This window comes from Simochromis diagramma, unplaced genomic scaffold (genome assembly GCF_900408965.1).
Source record: "Simochromis diagramma unplaced genomic scaffold, fSimDia1.1 OVJJ01000752.1, whole genome shotgun sequence".
NCBI classification, from domain to species: Eukaryota; Metazoa; Chordata; class Actinopteri; order Cichliformes; family Cichlidae; genus Simochromis; species Simochromis diagramma.
In genome coordinates, this window is record NW_024387011.1 from 1 (window position 1) to 21983 (window position 21983).

General features: G+C 37.5%; 1 protein-coding gene and 1 long non-coding RNA gene across 5 annotated transcripts; one reads left to right on the top strand and one right to left on the bottom strand.

Moving 5' to 3' along the window:
• Positions 1–920: 920 nt before the first annotated feature.
• LOC120739301 (polymeric immunoglobulin receptor-like) lies at positions 921–9897 on the bottom strand. 3 transcript variants are annotated; one of them, XM_040041019.1, is made up of 5 exons: positions 9657–9896; positions 6364–6696; positions 2356–2697; positions 2100–2117; positions 921–2067 (listed from the first exon to the last, which is right to left on the bottom strand). In XM_040041019.1, exons 1-5 carry the CDS (start codon positions 9718–9720, stop codon positions 1973–1975), a joined length of 852 nt encoding a protein of 283 aa, XP_039896953.1. In that variant the 5' UTR covers positions 9721–9896; the 3' UTR covers positions 921–1972. The 3 variants fall into 3 exon arrangements, with proteins under 3 accessions (XP_039896953.1, XP_039896951.1, XP_039896952.1); XM_040041017.1 differs by having other exon boundaries at positions 921–2117; positions 9657–9897; XM_040041018.1 differs by having other exon boundaries at positions 923–2117; positions 2356–2688.
• Positions 9898–16392: 6495 nt separating this feature from the next.
• On the top strand, positions 16393–21728 carry LOC120739303. 2 transcript variants are annotated; one of them, XR_005697170.1, is made up of 4 exons: positions 16393–16518; positions 16673–16768; positions 20394–20492; positions 21615–21728. It is a non-coding gene; the product is annotated as an uncharacterized LOC120739303 (long non-coding RNA). The 2 variants fall into 2 exon arrangements; XR_005697171.1 differs by having other exon boundaries at positions 16676–16768.
• Positions 21729–21983: the final 255 nt, after the last annotated feature.

Sequence of the window (21983 nt, forward strand, 5' to 3'; positions counted from 1 at the left end):
TTTCCCTCAGCCTCCAGTGCCAGCCACAGCTCAGCCTCCTGCTCAAATAGGGCGCCGGATACGAGGAGGTCACCTGTGGGGTCACCCTGCCAGACTGCAGCCACAAACCACCACAGTAATTAACTTAACTGAGTAAAACATACCAAACAAAACCTTTATTCAAATTTACAAAATTTGATGGCCTTTCCTTTAGCACCTCCCACTTCACACCCCGTTCCCCGCCCTGCTGAAGCCACCAGGCTTGAACAAACCAGCACACAGCCCACAACCACACCACCCCAATACAACCCCCAACACAAAACAATTTTTAAAGGTTTTTACTATGGGTTTTCTGTTATTCATGTAATAACTGTTTGTAGATGCAGAGGGTTCATTTCACACATCTACTTTTCCTCCTTTTAACAAACCAACAAGCAAAAAACATTTTTTTTGGGGGCCCCATTTTTTTTTTTTTTTTTTTTTTTTTCCTTTTTTTTGGGGATTTTTTTTGAATTTTTTTTTTTTTTTTTTTTTTTTTTTTTTCCAGATCATACTAAAGCTGCCACAGACTGATTTGAGCCGGTCAGACTTTTCTTTTCCTCTCCAGACTCTTTATTTCACTCTGCCAATCACTAAAGTTCAACAAAGTTTTGTTATTGTCTTTCTGCTAAGGACTGAAAAAGAAATACAAAACACTGATGCATCTTAAAAACTTTTGTAAAAACATGTTTCTAAACAAACAAACAAAACACTTTTTGATTTGGGGCAAACAGTCACTACTTGTACTCCTTGTATCTCTCTGTCATTCACCTCACATGTATTCTTTGTTATTTATACTGACTTTCATTCGTCTTCTCACCAGTGCAGAACTCCACTTGCTTCCATGCTCTCACTACAGATCACAGTTGTTTGCAAAGTCATTTCACAACAGTCTTCTGAATTTACAATTAAACTGGAATTACAGAGAAATAATAAGGCAGTGCACGCTGGTAAAGACACTGAGAGAATGTTTTGTTGATCCAAAAACCAACAACACCACTAACAGCAAAAACTGAAAGACCAACTATGAGTCCAACAGATCTACCGTTTAGGGTTGGGCGATTGGACGAATACATCGACTATCCCATCGTCGATAGTTTTTACAAGAGCGATTTATTTATTTATTTGCCCATGAGTACGTTTGCTAATAATGATGGAGCTAACAGAAGCAGTCAACAGAAAAATAAAATCAAAGCGCTGTTTCAACAGGACCCTCTTTCATCTGCGAGCAAATGCTCCCTCCTCAGAGTGCGCCCAAATGCAGCGAGTCATTTACTCAAACTCATAACAGAAAGGCAGTACCCTCAGAAAAAAAACAGTTGGATGGTGGACACGTACATGCTCATGCAAGTTAGTCATGTTTGAGTCCTTTGCTCGCACTATACATCTGCACAAGCGGCAAACGGCTTTAGTTACATCCTTTGGTTTACCGCTTTCATCCAGTTTAAAGCCAAAGAAATCCCAAACTGGCTACTTTTTTTGGCAATTAGTTCGTGTTTGGACTTTTTCTGTGTTGTAAATGCTCAAATCAGACTGCATGATTACAGCCATGTCCAAATTCATAGGCTGGGTTTGAAAACGATGTGTCGGGAGTTTGCTGTTCTTGCCAGCTCTAGTGACCCTTGAACCCCGGCGAGCTATCAGGCTGTTGGGTAACAGACATTTAATGTGGGATGTCTTGATAAACTGAGCAGATATTTAAAGTTTACAGAGCTACATTCTTGCCTGAAAATATCTTAAAAGTTGATTTTGTGACCCAGAAAGATTAAAAAGAGTAAAATTAAAACTAAGCAGCTGCAAACCATTGTGGGAAACAGGGCTGTGCTATGAATTCTGGGATATGGTGGGTCACACCCATCAAAAACTCTGCACATGCGCGAATGTATCATTCATCGTCGATTATTGGACTTGTCATCCTTGTCCTTGTTCAGAAGGAGACTTGTATTTTGAATTCCTACATTTTCTGTAGATCACAAAACCAACAACAGCAGCAACAAGAAGCACAGCAGAAACTGACAGACCAACGATCAGTCCAACAGATCCACTCTTCTCTCCTTCATCCTCCTCCCCTCCATCTCCACTTTGTCCTCCTGTCTGACCTGCAGGTGAGAAACAGGTGTGAGGTGTCAGCTGTCAGGTAGGTGATGAGTGAAGAACAGAACAGAATCCATTTCCTCTTCAAACTGCTGTCAGACATTATCTACTGCACTCTGATCACATCACTCAGACCAGCTGCTTTCTACAAAGTCTCATCAACAACATCTTTAGAAACAAACATCAACAACCAGGAAGCAGCTTCACCTCTGATCACACACACACTCAACTCTACTCACTCACCTGGAGGAACAACTGTCAGGCTGGTGCTGTTCAAAATTTGAACTGGCTGATTGTTGTATGCTGCATAACATTCATATGTTCCAGAATCGTTCATGGTGACATTCTGGAGAATCACTGAGAAGTTTCCATTCTTCATCCATTTTGAGTCCTTCAGCTTCACCCGACCTTTAAATGATTGATCCAGGAGGTGTTCCTGAAAATGACCGTCCTTTAAGTAAAAGACATAACCCTGTATCTGCTGGTCAGGTTTGGTCCACCTCAACAGTACGTTAGTAGCATCACTGGGGCCGTAACACTCCAGAGTGGCATCTTCTCCTTGTGTTACTTTGACCTCTTTTTGGCCTACAGAAGAAAAAGATGAGAAAAAAAAGGAAGAAAAATCAGTAACACAGTTCTAACAAAATATTTAATTTCAATACAATAATTCAAGCAGTCTTCTTACTTTAAACTGAACATATCACAAAACAGATGATAAGATGATGGAAAAAGAAAAATATGTATGAGAGTTGATAAGTGAATAACGAAGCTTTACTGGTGACATATTCACGTGTGTTTATAGATCTTGTAACTGTTGGCATGATAACATTGTATATAATTTGGATTATTTCTTTATCTTGTCAAGATCCATGTCATGATTGTAAATTGTTTAAGCTGTTTGTTTTTTGTAGTCAACGTTTGGTGCTTTTATTTTGAAAGTCAAGTTCGCTTACAAGTTGCGCTAGTTTCCTCTTTGGACGAAGAAAAACACCTGTAAGCGCGCAGAAAGGATGGTTTTTATTGAAAGACATGTTAAGTGGACTTTGACTACACACAGTTAAACGGTTAAAGGAAACCTCAGAAGAACGGCGGCTAATTCCCTTTTTGCAGCATGCAGCCAACGAGGTATTTATTTATTTATTTATCGTGTTTGTTGTACAGTGTTTTTACTGCTGTGTCTTATGCTGAGTTTTATTTTGTTAATGCTGTATAGTTTTCACGGTGGCTTTGGAGAGAAGTCTTCAAATAAACCAGTGACAGAAAACCACTTGTGTCTGCCTGTGCTTCGAGGGAATTATACATCTTTTTATGTTGATGATAGATTTTTGTCTGTAGAGGAACTGATTAAAATATGTTGATTTTACTTTTGGAAAACACCAGAGCCTATACAAAAGTAAATGTAAATTCATACCAGTTACTACTGTTTTATTCATTAATTTTAATTTAATTTAATTTTAATTTAATTTTAATTTTATTGTTTTTGTAGAAGGTGCTGTAGAACATTTCTATCCTGAGTACATTTCTTGCATAAAAAATGCCTAAAAAATAGAACAAATGTCCAACCTGTGTGCTTAGCTTTTAATCTAGTGAAAACCCCCAATAATAAAGCTGGTGTGCATATTAAAGTCAATAATTGAAAGTATTTTTTAAAATTAACTTTAAACATGTTGTTGTTGACTTAGATAAAGATAAAATATACATCAAAATGGTCTACACTTAAAATGTACCTTTTAAGTGAGTCCTACAAAGTGCTTTCAGGTGTTTTCACAGACACAGGATGGAGCCTGGGAGCTTTAAAGTTCAGTTTGTTAAACAGTGCTCGCCTAAACTGAACTGTGTGATTTCTGAACCATAATCAGCTAAACATTTTTTTGAGTTTGACTTTTTGCTCTACGTGAATAAATGTCATGTACATGTAGCCACCGTGATGCACCCATTTGTTTTTAACTTGTTTGTTTTGTTTTCACTGATAATTGTATTAAAAACACATTTCCTCTTGCTTGAAAGTCCAGCTAATGTCTGCACAGATCCCTGACAGGATGAATATCAAACAACTCAATAATAAAAGGAAATTTATAAAATGTTTTTAACCAACCACATCCTACGGAAACAGAGACATCTGCAATTCCATAGAACAAGCATAAGCTTTAGTTACACCTTTGTGTACAGTGGAGAGCCAACAGCCAAGTAGTCATTTCTCTTAAGGTCCCATTATATTCACTGCAGTAGACACCAGTGTGCTGAGTAAAAAGAAAACCTTCCATTTATTTTCACTTAAACAAGAAGCTGGTTTTTATGTACATTAAAGCTTTATAAAAATGTAACAGTGCAAATGCAAATTCCTTGCTGAAAGTTTAACCAAAAGGCATTTCCAGTAGAAATGGGCTGACATATCCTGAGCATAACCATGTATAATATCCACTGAAGTTAAAAAGAGGTGCTTTGCAACATTAAACTACAGTGTGCAGTACGTATTTTTTGGACTATAAGGTGTGTAACGGGTTGTATTAAAAATAATTTATATTTCACCAAAGATCCATCCTGCAGTGTTATCTTGCTTTGTCAGTATTGGTTATGTATATGTGTTTATTTATATATGTTTATTTTCTGTATTTATATTTTGGGAGCTTTTATTTTGTTTGTGTGACCTTTGACTTCCCACGAAGTCACTTCCTGTAGCTGCGCGCTATTTTCCTCAGTCGCCTAGAGGCCCCGCTGAGGAGGGGTGAGCGTACGCTAGTGTTCTCAGTTACAGAGCGAATAAACACAGTTAAAGTAACTAAAAGTAATTCAAACACTGCTCGTTCCCTTTGTGCATTTTGTCTCACAGTTCTGTTTGATGTTTTAGTGTGAATTCGTTTTTCTGTCGAGTACAGCACTTTATTATAACATGCTAGTTAGCCAATCTCAGATGAGAGCATAGGAGCATGCACGTGGCTTCTCATGTGGTCCGCTATCCTTTTCTCTCCCTTGAAGGTGTTCATGCAGAAGTCCAGTAAAGTGAAGTTGCTGTATTGTTTTGTTTTTATTTTAAACAGGTATGTGAGTTCCCTCCTTTTATTTTTGTGTCATGTGAACTGGTTATATCTTCTGTTTGTTTGTGATTCATGTTCACTGTTTCAACTTACTGTAAATATGTAAAATTGCCACTGGTAAATGAAGTCTCCCTAAAGTATAATTTTGTTGATGAGGTAAAAAAATGACAGGAAAATGAAACTAAAGATCTATATAGTATTATAGTTTTTTGAAAATACCTTCATTTCTACCTTCAACTCAAACAGCATGTTCACTGTAAACTCAGAACACATGACAGATGATGAGCTGATGCTGAGAGAAAAAAAAGGTTCCTGATGATATATTCACATTATTTGTTTTAAACACATCTAGTACTGTATGTTAAACTATGAACTTCAACATACTAAACCCTGTTTATAGATCTTTTTATGTCTGTATAAGTGATGATGTGTTTTGTAAATAGAGCTGAACTGGTTACAATTTCTTCATATGCTTTGTGGAAAAACCCCACAGGGGACCAGAAGAGACACATGCTTTAAAATAAAGCACTTTCTGATTTGGCTCATTCATTTTGTTACCAAACGTTCATTTTCTACTGTTACTGTCAGCGTGTCTCAGCCAGGGCTGGATTGGGACCAAAAAATGACCCTGGCATTTTTGTTTATGGGAGTCCACCAGGACTATTTATACAATATGGAAAAGCACGTGACATACCAGAGGATATATGCGCATGTTGTGCAATTTCAATTTTTTTTAAAAAGCGCAGCAGCCTACAAGGACGAGAGAACCATGTTAAAAAATGATATGCTCTGTCACTACTCAGGGATTCATCTTGGGAGACATGGCCACAGTGTCACACTTCCCACCTTGAAGTGAAAGTGGATGTCAGAGAAACACTGCCAGAAATGTTTTATGAAAGATACTGTTTGTTCAAATACACAAAGTAAGACCATTTGCATAAATCTGTGCTCAGATGGCACATAACTCTATAGGCTAATAATATTATGCATGTTTTAAGTCTAACTGAATAAAATAAGTCTTGTAATCATTTCCTATGTTAAGCATTTGCACACATTTGGCCCAGATACTATTTATTAAAGATCATTTTAAAACTGTATCAATTCTCTTGCTCTCTCTCTCCGTCTCTCACACACACACACACACACACACACACACACACACACACACACACACACACACACACACACACACACACACACACCTCTACTCACTCACCTGATGGATCAACTGTCAGAGTGATGCTGTTCAAAAGTTGAGGTTCCTGTTGGTTGTATGCTGCAGAACATTCATATATTCCATTGTCATTCACGGTGACATTTTTGAGAATCACAGAGAGCTCTCCATTCTTCATCTCTGGATCTTTCAACTCCACTCGACCTTTACAAGATGGATCTTGGAGATTTTCATAAATGCGATTCTCTCTGATGAATAAAACATAACGCTGCTCGTCCTGTTTTTTCCACTTTAACATTAGGACGACGACATCTCTGGGACTGTAGCACGTCAGCGTAACGCTGTCTCCATGTTTCACGTTGGTCTGTTTATTGTCTTAAAAAGAAAAAAAATAACAAAATAATTTTAATTCAATATTTCAAACAGTATTTTCACTTTAAACTGAGTTTACCATAGAACAGATCATGAGAAAAAAATAAGAGAACTGTTGTGCTTCCATTCCACTTGTACTAACAGGCATTTTTTCACATTGACAAATATGACAGATTTGTGATGAGTTAGCAGAGAGAGTGTGTCATCATCTGATGTTTGTGGTATAAACCAGTGCAAGTTATAATACAGTGAAGCATCCGTAACAAGATGTAAGGAATCGACCCTTTGGTCACTTCAGTTCTCTGTTTGTTAAAGTTCCACAAATTAGGATTTTTTTTTAATAATAATAAATTATAGGGGAGACCGGGGATAGTTGTAACGTGGGTCAGTTGTAACGCTTCCAATTTCTCCAATCAGGGCTAAGTTTCAAATGATGTGACTCATCCTGTGCATGCCCAACTCAGTTCTGCTATCACATGTGAAAAATCAGCACATTTTGTCAAACACAGACAATTTAACACGAAAAAAAGTCATTTGTATGCCAAAAAGTAAGTTTTTCTACTTTATTTCAATTTCTGATAGCATTATCTGCTTTGCAGTTAAACTCATCAAACTTAAATTGTGTTATTTGTATGTCTATGGGGATATATTCTGTGTAAGTCTTTAGTGCTAACGTTTTAGCCGTTGGCTGTAATGTTAGCTAGTTCATGGCTATAGGAGTCTGGGTCAGTTGTAACAGCAACAGTCTGGGTTAGTTGTAACAATAATGCAGATGTTACAACTTACCACACTATTACTTTAACTTATATTAAACAAGTTGGGGCAACGACATCAGCAGAGAGAGGTTCACTGGTCGCTTTTGTATATGCGGTTAATGCCATTGGCAACACAATTCCTCCACTGTTTGTGTTCCCACACATACATTATGCAGACCTCTGTGTCAGAGATGGACTAGTAGGAAGTACTGGTAGTGGAAATAAATCAGGATGAATGCAAGAAACAGATTTCCTCATCTTTCTGAAGCACTTTGCAAACCACACCAAGGTAAGCCATGATAAAAAGTAATGGAATTGCGATGCTGGTGAACAACTACATTGTTTCAGCTTCATTGTTATATTCAAAATTGGTGCAAGAGTTGTAGGTTATAATGCCCACTGAGCCAATGAGGCCAAACTCAAGGAAGACCAGCCAAAATTAATGAAATATTCAGTTGCAGAAAATTCCAGAATTTGTCTTTTTTGGGGGGTTGGAATATGTTCAAAAGTTAGATTTCTGCATTCTGTCACACACACACACACACACACACACACACACACACACACACACACACACACACACACACACACACACAGCTACATAAATGTCTCTAAGTGCATTCATGTGTTGAATAAACAAAGATTACATGTTAATATTTTGTTAGTACCCTTATTTCATTGTGTTACATTTCACCCCAGGATATGTTACAACTAACCCAGACTATGGGGTTAATTGTAACATTTCACTCTTTGTGTTTGAGACCATACCACGCAATGGGTAATTGTGATGCAGAGAAAATAGCTGCACTATTTAATAGCAGAGACATGTAAATACTTTGCATTACATTTTAAAAGAGTTCCAATTTACAGATAGAAATGTCAAAAATGTTACTATACCCGGTCTCCCCTACTACACAAAAATCACAAACTTCCCTTTGCTTCTGGAAGGATTACTAAAATAATACAGACGCAAATCGTGACAGTCTGAATATTTGGAAGTTCAGTAATTAAAGCTATTTTTATTTCTCTCTATTCTCTTTGCTTGTTAATGTTTGTTTTTTTCATGAATTTGCTTATTTTGATAGTTAAAGTTCTAATTAGCTGATTTATATAAAGCAGTAAAATGATGTGATCCTGATTTTCACTAAAATGTAAACAAATTTATGCTGGAGCATGAACAGAGACACACATCACCTTTATAGCATAGGTGCACAGACAGACCCCAGATGGTGCTCAAACACGTGCCTGTTTGGCATCTTACATGGATAAGATATACATATTTTATTTCTACTTGATAATTATAATGTCACTTCACACATGGTCAATCGGAATCTGTTCCCAGATAAAAACATATAATGATCATCAAATGACTGAAATGACTGAAATATTCCCAGCATTCAAAGCCAATACAGGTGGAAACATGCAAGTTCAAAACCAACCTGAACACTTGAAGTCATCTCCAAGCGTCAGTCCACACACTCCATCTTTATCATCTTTTAAACCTTAAACACTGGCCTGCCCATTATTTTGACATGCACGGTATTGTTTTCAATTTGTGGGACAATGCCAACAAAATCGCACCACATTACAACATGCTCTTTTGCGTTTCCTGTCTTATACAGCATATGAAGTATATTCTTTTAAATGTACTGACAGCCTCCTCCAGCTTTCCACACAGAAACAGTGTATCGTCAGTGTGAAGTGATAATCCCGTAAAAATCTGTTGATTATTGACTTTGGAACCAGGGAGTACAAAATGTGCTAATGTATGAAACTTAATTGTTTTATAAACACGTCTGTGCTGGTCTTTAGGCTTGACTTTGTTAAAGCTTAATCTTAAATTTTACTCGCGCACACCAGCGGCGCAACTGATCTTACAGAGAATCAGGTGAAACTTCCTCATCGACTCCGTCATTACACGAAGTGAAAATGAAACTAAACTTTGATCGTGACTCTTCTCATAGCGAGCTAACATACATTTTTTTAATTGTAAGTTCCTCTCCCGTCATTACCTGCTCACGTACATTTACTCTGCATTGATACACTGACTCAAACAACTAGAAACAGAAACAGCGGATAACTTCGCTCTAACGCGAAATCTGAGTAAAATTCATTTCATAAATCCGCAAAATTACTTCCTTTGAGCATTTCTATGCCCCTCATCTCGATGATCTGACAGATTTATTCCCACAGGTACGAACGGCTTACCTGCACAGTCCAGACGTCCCAGAAAACTGGAGAAGAGAAACACAAATAACGCTGATTTTAACATCTGTCACTTTCTTTTCTACTAAGATTTACTTGTTGGCAGTTTCTTTGTCAAACATCAGAGCTTGTTTTAAAGTAGCGGGTTTAACTAAGAAAGTTTTGTCACGTAGTTTCGCTTTTCGCAAAGGACGAATTATGACTGATATGTAAAAGAAGAAGTCACGTGATTTACATGAACCAGCGTATGGAAAACCCGGAAACACGTCTCCATCGAAATAAAAGCATGTTTCCACGAATTTATTAATTTTACAATAAAAATATGTACTATCAAAATTATCCACTCATTAATTAATTCTTTTCTAGACCACAATTAAGTTAGTAATTTGATAATTTAACCACTAGCACTTTATATAGCCTCTGTAGGGAATTATATCTCACTTATCTTAACTGCACTAGTGTATAGCTCTGTATAAATACCGTAATCATTCTGTACATTCGATAATTTTTAACCCTACAACTGTTTACAACTTGCATAGTTCCCATCTCTGTATAGCTGTATATCTCAGATTCTGTAAAGTTATTTATTTCATATTCTGTATAGTTTTTCATATTTATATCCTGTTCATATCCTGTACATATAGCTTGTACTCACTACAGCCTGTACATACTTATAGTTATAGAATATTCACAACATACCTTCATACCGTGTACATTATAACATACCATAATAGACCCATTTCTGTAATATACTCACATATCTATATTATTGCTAATATATATTGTAATATATCTATATCACTAAAGCACTTCTGGGTGGATGCAAACTGCATTTCGTTGCCCTGTACCTGTGCATGTGCAATGACAATAAAGTTGAATTCTATTCTATTCTATTCTATTCTATTCTATTCTATTCTATACATAATAATAATAATAAAGCAAAATGAATCATTAACCTGATAATAAATATTTTAAATTTAAAAAGGGATTTCCAGAAAGAAAACAAAATTAACCACTCAGTTAATTTTTTTTTATTCACAACTGAGAAAAAAAATTGATAAAAAAAATCATGAAAATGCAAAAATTCAAATTAGGAATATAGAGTTTGCTGTTATAGTTATTTTGTTCATTTTGTTTTGTGTTTTTTTATTGTATCAGAAAGCAACAATTAATGTATTGATAGCAATTCAGTGGTTTAATCACTACTTGTCATTGCAGACAGTGAAGGTGCTGTGTAGAAACTGTGTTTTTCCTCACCGTTTTTTGCGTGTACCATGGCTATGAACAGAATTTTTTTGTATATGATTTAGTCCTTTTGTGTTTAATAGATATGATTTAAACCACTGTGCCACGGGACCCTTAATACCTACAGCGTGCTCTAATCACTCTAATAGAATATTATGGTCAACAGTATCGAACGCTGCACTGAGGACAAGCACAGAGACGAGTCCACTGTCAGAGGCCATAAGTAGATAATTTGTAACCTTCACTAAAGCTGTTTCTGTGCTGTGATGAGCTCTGAAACCTGACTGAAACTCTTCAAATAAACTATTCTTCTGCAAATGATGTGTCAGCTGTTTGACAACTACTCTTTCAAGGATTTTTGAGCAGTTTTGTAGGAATGGGGTCTGAAAGACACATTGACGGCTTGGAGGAAGTAATTACTCAAGTTAACTCAGAAAGATTTCCTTGTAACTAATACGGATTCTGAAGTACGATTTCACCAACTCTACAGGCATTTTGTAGAGGGTATAACAGCTGTGGCAGCTGTTTGTCTGGAAACAACTGTAATTTCCACATTTGGATTTAATTTTCAAAATAACATTAAGAGCTTTACATTAAGTAATTTTTTACTTTAAGCCTGAAATTTCGACTTCTCAAAATGATCAGAAACATTTTTTTAATGTGGCCCTAATACTCTTTCATACAGAGCTGTGGTTGTAAGCAGTCAAAGATAGATAGAGAGAAGTTTGCTCTTCTCAGTATATTTGTGTAAATATCAAACTACACATTTCTACACCTTCACACCCAAATTCTATTCAACAAGTTATCACATTCTGCAACATATTTATTTTTTTACCAGTTCTAACTGAGGACCTGCTGGATATTTAGAGGTAAAGCCGTTTTCTTTTAAAAAGCACCTTTGCTGGCTGTAACTCCCAGTTTTACCAGTAGATGGCAGCAGTCTTTACATATGACTCAATGGTATTTCAAGCGGTACTGATAGTTTCCCAGGCAGCGGAGCAATGAAGAAAAATATAATGGTTTCCTGAATTAAAAAAAAAATAATCAAATTTTCCATCTGAAACCTTTGTGAAAGCTACAGAACCAGATGAGGAAACAAAACAGTGACATTAATAAGTAACAGAAAAAACTGCAAAGTGTTTTTATTAGATTCTGTTAAGTGTATGTGGATTACTTATATTTACACAATACATATTCAAAATTTCCAATAAGAAAAGGTATAATTTGGGGGTTATATCATTGCAATTAAGAGAGAAAATACGTAGAGAAATCTTTTTTATTACGTGGATGTACTCTGCTATGAGGTGGGAGACCAAAGGTGAGCAGGTGGACGTCAGTGGTTGGACTGGTGGACTACTTCAGTGAAGAGTAGACAACATCTAGCTCTGGTTTAAAGTCTGAACACAAGCACACACAGGTCAAACAACAGGAAACATGATTACAAGCTTTGTAGTTCAATCAAGACCTCCAGTCTCCACCTCTCTGCATCACACACAGTCCCAGTTCAGACATTACTGGGAATGACCTCAGATACAGAGTGCTCCCCTTAAATGGCTGTGGTTGCATTTTATTTCATCCTGTCCAGAAAGGCTAAGAAACACACTGCCAGTGGATGATGCAGTTAAAGGGCGTGTGCCACCCAAGGCACCTGGTGGGGAAACATAGATCACCCCTGCAGAGCCTGCCAAGGCCACGGCAATCCCGATATTACTAAGGCAGACAATCCCCCCCCCCCCCCCCCCCCCCACCACCACCACCACTGAGGAGCTAGTTTAAAATTACCCCCTTATGATCAGTGATAGGTCTGAGAGAATGAGAATCATGTGAGCATTACAATCAGAGTAGCACTGACATCATAGAGACCAGTCTGCAGGTGTTTTTGACATAAATCAGAAAAATGAAACAACTCATGAATCTGTGTGTGAGGATCTTTGTGAGAATGACAATATGTTTGATAAAGATTTATTGAAATTGTCCCAGAAGAAGAAGAGGTCTGAACCTGCCATACTAACACAGCAGTACTAAAACTTTAAAAGCTAAGAGAGGAAACAAAGCAGGAGTGAGCAGTATGGCATCTGAAGGTGATTTGTCTCTGAACCAGAAACAGCAAAATCTGTACTCTGCTGCTGAAATCAGAAGGTTCTTACAGACGACAAAGGCCTCAGGCTGGTAAAAGTGGAGGACTACTTCCAGACCCGAAGGGGTTGATTGAGTCGTCTCAGGTTTTGACAAAAAAAATCTGGAAATTTTGTTGATGGTGTGTTAATAGATCAAGACATGTATGTCCCTGTTTTTTTTTTTTCTCCATCTCTCCTTGTTTATGTGTGAATTTGAAATAGGCACTTTAAATTTAAGCAATGCTAGAGAAAAGAAAAGAGCTGCTTTTTTCAAGCTTTTGTATTTAAAGGAGTTAGATATAATGTCAGTTCAAGAAACAGTGAGAGTGACTGGAGGAAGGGCTGTGGGCTTGAGGTCATTTTTAGTCACAAGTGGAGCTTTAGTGGAGGGGTGGGGATCTGTAAGATTATTTTCCTCTTTCATGCAAAGCATTTATTGAAAGTTAAAGCCAAATATGAAAATGTGAATTTTGCTTTTCTCGATATATATACTCCAACCAAAGGGGTGGATAGAATGTTATTTTTTCTATATAAATGTCCAATGTGACACTGTTAAGATTGTAGTGATGATGAGTATTTGTTTTCATGTGGGGATTTTCACTTGCACTGAAAACCCATTACCCACAGGCTCAGATAGCTGACTGCAGCTGTGGACCTGTTAGATGTCTGAAGGGGCTTCCAACAGAAATCATAGACAGCACGCTTGGAGTCAATCTAAGGACAATCATTTGTCTTTGGCAAGATTGGATCGCATATATTCATATGTGGATTTTGTTTGGGACAAGTTGCACTGGATTCCTCAAAGTGTCCTTTTTCTCTCTAGCAAGGAAGGTGGACACGGCCTGGTCCATTTAGCCAGTGGAGGTGCTGCTTTTCGTTTTCAGTTAGTCCAGAGGCTGCTTACAGGACCCTCAGATCTTGTGTTTGTTTCCCATGTGGTCTCTGCTGAGAAAGGGAAGGCAACACCAGGCTGATTCTCTGAACCGCTTGCTGGATTGTCCAAACTGGGGGAGGACTACCTAATCAGACAGCTCCACAAGTGTTTTCACTGAGTGGTGGAGCTTGGTGGACCTCAGCTAGATAATCCTGATGGATTTGCTGCTCAGCTCGGAATTAACTCTATTTGAGTTGTTGGTCAGCTTTTGAATAATTGGAAACACAAGTTAAGTGTTAAGACTAATATTATTCTCCACTCAAGAAATTGGGGTACATGATGCTCTGTGTCTGCATTATAAAGGGGGGAACAGCATTGCTAATTAGCTGGCATCCATGTTAGTATGTAAAGTGCAATGTCTCCCTCTAGTGGTCATATATAAACCATGTGTGAGGATGGTGTTAATGTAAAATGTGAATCATAGTGTTCCAGTCAGTCATCAGTGTGTCTCTGCACAGCTGTAATTAAAATGTGTTCAGAGGGCCTCAGTGTCTGAATGGTTCCAGTTCAGCTCCATAACAGCAGCGTCCCTGGTTTGATTCCTGTGTTTAAGCTCATATCTGCCTCTCTCACTGAGGGGGACGTCCACTACATGGACATGGATTTGTTTATCAACCAAACTACAGATCACTAGCATCAAAAGATAGTGAGTTTTTCAAATGTCTTTTCAGTGAACAGACAAATGTCTGTGGGCATTACAGCTTCAACTTTTTAAGACAAAAGATCTTGTAATGTTTTTCTAGTTATATTTTTTAAAAATAGTTTTATCATTTTACTCAAAAACAAAAACCCGGAGTTCCCCAATTCTGTGTTTGAACCAATAGAAAAGCTGGTGCTCAGAGGAAGAGGGCGGGCTTTACTTGGTGTCAGTGACAGAAATGAAAAAAAAAGCTCAAATGAGTGAGAAGGACGATGAAGGAAACATCTGTGCTGTGTCTGCTCTGTAAGTAGAATCTCTGTGTTTGTTTGAATTCTTGTGCTTTGACTGTCTGCTCTCCTGATAACTGATGATGGAGGAGAAGACATGAAAAACAAATCAGGCTGAATTCATGTTCAAAACACCACGTGGACCTACTGCAGGTCTGAACTGACTCTTTATCTTTGCTCAGGAGTCGAGGAAACACAGCAGGCAGTGAAAAGATCAAATCATTCACTCATTATATCAACACAGTGGACACATTAGTCTATTGTGTTATTTCAAAGTAGTGGATATTTTGTATTTTCTCACAGCTTTTTTATATAATCACGATATATAAACGCTGTGAAGAAATACAAAAATTTTCTCACACACACAAAAATCACGATAAGCTCTTGAAGTTATCGTTGATATATATATATATATATATATATCAACGATAACGACAACGATATCTGTTTCCCAGATAAAAACTGAGACAGAGGGGATTGAAGAATCCAAATTGTCTGGATATTTGTATATTTGTTAGTATGATTACTGATTACTGTGTTTGTTGCCCAAATGTTATTGAAAGGTGTTGCTGACATCAGATTGAATAAAAGCAAAGAAACAGATTTGTCAGCTGTTTGTGTGGAGTTGTTCTTCATGTTCAGCTCAAACCAACCTGAGTTTAATTTCTCTTTAGTTCTGATCTCACTGCTGAGCTGCACAACAAACCAAGGTCAGTAACCTTCTTCTGTCACAGTTTAAACCTGATAAATGCTCAGTGATATGACCTGATTGGGTTCATGTTTCAGAGTGTAAAGTAAACAGATCATCAGTTTTTCATTGTAACCCTCACAGCTCGTCTGACTGTGAGTCCCAGCAGCTCTCAGTTCTTTGAAGGAGACTTTGTGTCTCTGAGCTGTGAGGAGGACGACAGCTCTGCTGGATGGACTCTGAGGAGAAACACGACAACAGACACCAGAGCAAAGTGTGGAGCTGGGTTTGGAAAACCAGCTGGTTCTTCCTGTAACATCAGCTACATTGACACATTGGAAAGTGGAGTTTACTGGTGTGAGTCCAGAGAGGGTCCCATCAGTAACATGGTTAACCTGACAGCCACTGGTAAGCTGAGTGTGTGGAGTTAGTGTTGATGAAGCTGTGTGTAAATGGATGAAATGCTGTAGTTTGTCTCTGTGTTGAGGTGGATCAGTGATCCTGCAGAGTCCTGTCCTCCCTGTGATGGAGGGAGATGACGTCACTCTGCTCTGTAAAACAAAGACCACTCCCTCCAACCTCACAGCTGCTTTCTATAAAGATGGTGTCTTCATTGGGAATGAGACTACAGGTCACATGACCATCCAGCATGTTTCCAGGTCTGATGAAGGCCTCTACAAGTGTGACATCAGCGGTCATGGAGAGTCTCCATCCAGCTGGATCACTGTCACAGGTGACACACTCACCTGTCTGTGTTTCTGCAGGTTTCAACATTCACAATGTGACGACAACTTAATGACTGTGTTTGCTTTATTTTAGACAAACACACCACCACACCTCCACCTGATAATAAACATGTGTCACATGTCCATATCATCCTCCCTGTGTTGATTGCTGCATCAGTCTGTGTTGTGGTTCTGCTGATTAGACGACTTGTTCACAGGAAACCTGAAGGTGAGACTCAGACTTGTAGACTATACGTGTCCAGGTTTGTTTTGTAGAATAAAGTAAAGTATACACTCATTATGATTACATTAGCATTAGTGTTAGTATTTATTCTCTATGGCAGAGGGAAACAACTTTCTTAAACATAATTGGTTCATTTCAGCAGATCAAAAAGAAAATGGAGAAGACATCACAGATGACATCATGTACAGTGACATCAAAATATCAACTCACCAACTACAGCCAGCCAGACAAAGAGGTAATATTGTCTTTTGCTGGGGTGGGGGTGGGGTTGCATGATTGTGGTATTTATAAAGTGTTGAGAACACTGGGCATTTTTATGTTTCAGGGTTTGTAGAGAGTTAGGACCAAAGATTATGGGATGCAAGCATATTGTCTTTATTTATTTATTTTTTAGCTAGAAGTATATTTGGATGAGACAATAGTGTACTGAATTGTTTACAAGCTACATCCATTGCACTAATGCATCACACAGACACCTGTTAATTAGCACTAAAACATTTAAATAGTACTATTACCTGCACAGTCAGCCATAGTATTTTTCAGACACATACATTTAAAAAGGCACCAACTCTGTCCTCTGCATGTGTTTTATATTGTGCAGAGAGTGATCCAGCTGCACTCTGTTCAGCAGGGAGAACACTATTATTCACTAATAAAGAAAAGATAAAATAAAATAAAAACAGAAAATAAAATGCAACAATTTAAAAGGATGTCACTCATTTTTGGGTTTTTTTTTTCAAAATTACATTTAAACTTAAAATAGTAAAAATGTCCAAATGTGCATTATGATCATAGTTTTATCCAGGAGGACTTTTTCTCTGATCTTCAAATTCATAAATAATTAAGATCTGGTTTTATTATAGAGTAAAGAAGAATAAAAATTAGGAAAACAAACTACAAAAAGAAAAACCTTTTCTATGTTGAGATTATTAGAATTGTGAAAATAAGTGTTGCTTTTAAATTAAAAATATATGTATTTTATTGATTTAATGCTTGACTTATAACCTTACATTACAGTCCATATTTTTACACTTTAAACCAATATCGGTACAAAGTTTTCATTTTCCCATTGTTTGTATTGAAGTTTTTTTCAAATGTACTCATCTTTAAAATCTCACTGCTGAGTGTTGTTTGCGCACTGGAATTACTCTTTGTAACTCATTAGCGAAAAAAAGTTTGTAGGCTTCTTCTTTTTGTTTTTATTTTGTGTTTGTTTTTTTCTAAAAAGGAATATCTATAACTTATTGATAAACTGTGCACACTGTCATGAATTCAAAATTGTTAATAAAAGTTAGCAAATATTCAGATTATTTTTTTAAATTACGATTTGAAATAAGAACTTCCAGTGCCGTTTTTCCTTCACTTTCATATTTTTTAACACCAACATTTGGATTATCAGTGTCTTCACTGTTCACAAATTCTAAGTAACCTATATAAAGATATTTAGATATTTAGTAGTTTATTAGAATCTGAAATGTTTCTGCTGGTTTGGCCCATTGCTCTTCTTTCTCGGAGCCAAAGTCACATCAGCAGGGCTTCAGAATTGAAGCTTTCACATGATACATGGAGACTACAAATATATCTTGCAGTGCTTCAATGCAAATTTAAATTAAGTGACAGACTTTCAATTTTGAAAATTATTAAGGTATAAATGGATCTGTCTGAACAGTTATTGTTACCCAGAGTTGTTAAATGGGATGTCCTGCGAGCGTATGTTGCTAACATCTGGAACTATTGAGAGGTGCCATAATCTGCCAATGCTCTCAACAAAAAGGTCCATAGAAATGAAGACATGATGTGAATTTCATTCAACAGCTCTGGTCTTTCTTAGATAGGTAGAATTAAGGCACCAGTATACACTTAGCACTGATTGCGTCGCACACCACTGCAATTTTATGGCGTGGAAAGTTGCTGCAATATTCATTTGAATGATACTGTTGCTACTCATAAACTACCATCACATAAACGCTGATATAGGATGAGAAAAAAAATCAAAACTGGAGCACACGTTGCCAAGTGTTATGACCCCTGTGGCAAAAGTGGTGCAACATAACAGGGCAACAACTCAAGTTATACATAAGCCGAGTCTCCAAACAAAAACTGTGTGCATGAAATAAATTTTACAATCTTACAAACTATTTATAATTACCTCACACCATTAAGTAGTAGCTTCTACACTGCCAAAACAACCAGCAGAAAAGGAAACAGTGAACAATAAAGTGAAACCAAAAAAGTAAAACGCTTATGCTCCCTGGCTGGCCACAAAACAGGAGACAAGGTCTTGATGCATGCGCAATCATCATGGTAAGGAAATCCCCAAAAGTTGATTCTGTTCATCTGGACGTAGCTTTTCTCCCACTAATCACCAGATGAACAGAATCAACTTTTTGGAACAGAAGAAAAGGTTCAGTAGGAAAAAAATGGTTGAGAATCCCTGCCAAGCTTTTGCTTGGAAAGAGGCCTGACCGAGCCACGGGCGCCAGGCCCCGCCAAGCAGCCACCGGGAGTGAGCCGGTACATACCTGAGCTCCCAGCCCCAGACACCAAGAACCACCAATGCACCAACGGCTGAGGGCATCAGCCACCGGCAGGGAGTGTGGTGAGATAGGCCTCCATACTTGTGAGGGCCTGAGATGTTCCCAGAGAGGTGGCGTCTGATACTCGACCTGACATATAGACACAGACAAACAGGCACACACAGACACAAATGTGAATTCCGACCATGGACCATGGAACGTTTTGCAATGTTTTGTTTTTTTTCTCCAACGTGTTATATTTTCAAACTGTTCAACATCTCCCTCCATATATCTGTATATCTCTGAGCTTCTGTCCGCCAGAGGGTGTGAGATCAAACTTGGTGAAGCATGTGACAGGAACACTGTTAAGCATCAGTCTGTGATTATAGAGGGCAGCACGAGGCCACGAGGAATTGAAAAGGCTAAGCTCAAAAAAAGAAAGACGTTGGAGGAAGATACTGAAAAATATGCTGTGTTAACTAACCTGTTTACTAGAAGACAGATCCCAGGTGCAGTTGATAAAGAGATTATACAGATCAAATTCTGTATTTTCAGCATGGCCAATAAGGTCAGCACAACCTTTGCTATAAAACAAAAATGGTAAATGGCCTGTATTTATATAGCGCTTTACTAGTCCCTAAGGACCCCAAAGCGCTTTACATATCCAGTCATCCACCCATTCACACACACATTCACACACTGGTGTTAATATGACCACGGTCATTAGCTTATTAGAACCCAATAAGTGGAGGATAATTCACGCCAATCCTTAGTTTTAAGATGAAAATAAACACAATTTATAGGTTCCAGGATGATCTGTGTAATATTAAATAATTCTTAAATGGAATGTTTTTGTAGCATTGAAGCAGCAGATAAGCCCATCTGATGCTGCTGATGCCAATAACCATGAAGCGGCCATGACTGAGGGGAATAGTTTTAACAGAGTTAAGTTATTTAAACTATGTATGTGTAAATATAAATATAACAATAAAATAACATGCAGAGAATAGATGTGAAAATGTTTAAATTGTATCAGGGCAGTGTCTGCATGATGGTAGGTAGAATAATTTATTTTAGTCTATCAAGACAGATAGCCTATATTGTGCATCACAAAAAAAGGCCATGAACCTGAAAAAGGGGCCTCATCCTGATCCTGGATGTATCTGTAAAGGAGTGTTTATGTTAATTTATTTACCGATATAACAATATGAATAGTAAATGAAAAGATTCAAAAATCTCTCTGCAGGAGCAGTATCAATGTCAATGTCAATATCAATATCAGCAACTCTGCATGATCTGCAGTAATGTCCTCTGTGTGTGTATTATTGTGTGTTTATTGTGCAGAGAGTGATCCAGCCGCAGTCTACTCAGCAGTGAGAACTGAAGATGTCACTTACGGAGAAATCATCATAAGAGACAAGAAAAATAAATCGAAGATGAGAGGTACATCTGTTCTTCTTTGTCTCCTGGTTCACTTCTACACTCAAGAACTGATGCTTTGTTTTAATCTAAATGTTAACATTAAAATCCTAACAATACATTAAAATGTTTAATTTTTATAATGATCTCCATCTTAGTAACGAGTGACATCTGGTAAGTAACACCAGGCTACCAGGCGTATTCTGAGTTTCGCAGGAAGTCGCTCACCAGAATCCTGGACATTATGAAAAAGCTAATTATCTTGTTTTGAGGTATCCTGTTATTATTTTAGGTCAGTCATGAGCCTAATGGGACTGATTGTAGTTAATCTAGACTGTTGATCTGTTATTGGTAATAATTAATATACAGTATAATGTCGTTGTGACTTTCTGTCAACTTTTGGGCAACAGATCATTCAGCAGTTTTGCAATTGAGCAGCAATTGCCAATAGCAGCTCAGAAGAGGTGCCCATGTCTCTGCTACTCGGGTTTTGTTCACACACAAGCTGTTAGCAGGATGTATAAAGAGACAGATTAAACAGAACAAAGATGACTAACTGCATGCTTTCAGGTACAGCCAACGTTCGGTTTATAACCACAGCCGCAGCATCCTGTTTTTGTGTTCTGAAGCTAATGAGAATTCTTGCCCCAGTCTATTTTGATTTGGTTAATAATAGCATCCATGTTGCAAAGCAACAGTTTGCTTTGTGCTCTGTGGTGAAGTGTGTCAGTCTATATTAATAGCTTCTGGCAGCTTTGTGGTTTTCTACCTTCATTTTGCACACAAACAGTTCCATATGGTCAGTCTTTTCATAGCAAAGAGATGATGAGAAAAGGATAAGAAAAAAAGTGTGAAAAGCTGCTGTGGTTTATAAACATTATTCCTTATTACTTACTCTTCTCTTACTTCTCTTACTCTTCTCATGATGTAACATTACAAATAATAAAAATATTTGTCACAGCTGTAGTGCATTAACTACATTACTGGTTATAGCAACACTGGGAATAAATGGAAGATTATGATCAAACATGGCATAAAACATCCAAGAGAACTGTACCAGCAGTGCTCGTGTATTTTCTTTTTAAATATAAGAGTGCTGTAATGTTTGTTATATCTGCAGTAATTTGAATTCATTTTATTGTGTAGAGAGTGATCCAGCTGCAGTCTACTCAGCAGTGAGAACAGAAGACATCATCAGATAACCATCAGAGCAAAGAGGACCAGAGGTACAGCTGCTCTTTAGTTATAACTTTGGATAGAATCTAGCAGTATTTACTTTTTCTCCCACTCTTTATGCTAAGACATTTCACATCTCATGCCCCACCAAGCTGTTGTTCAAACCTTCTGTTGGCCATTGGAAACCAATTAGAAGAAGGTTGTTTGAATTAAGGGTCACCACCAAATAAAGAATTTTTGAAATGCAAAAAGCGGATTTTAAAGCTAAAGATATTGAGCCTGGAATAAACAGATTAGGGGTACCTTTTCTTTTTGAGGAGTTACCACAGGTATGTTGTC

Coding starts and splice junctions, on each gene's coding strand:
- LOC120739301 (XM_040041017.1), bottom strand. CDS start 9,720: ATGTTAAAATCAGCGTTATTTGTGTTTCTCTTCTCCAGTTTTCTGGGA. Junction 6,697..9,656: donor GGGACGTCTGGACTGTGCAG/GTAAGCCGTTCG, acceptor TTTCTTTTTAAG/ACAATAAACAGACCAACGTG. Junction 2,698..6,363: donor TCTGACAGTTGATCCATCAG/GTGAGTGAGTAG, acceptor TTTCTTCTGTAG/GCCAAAAAGAGGTCAAAGTA.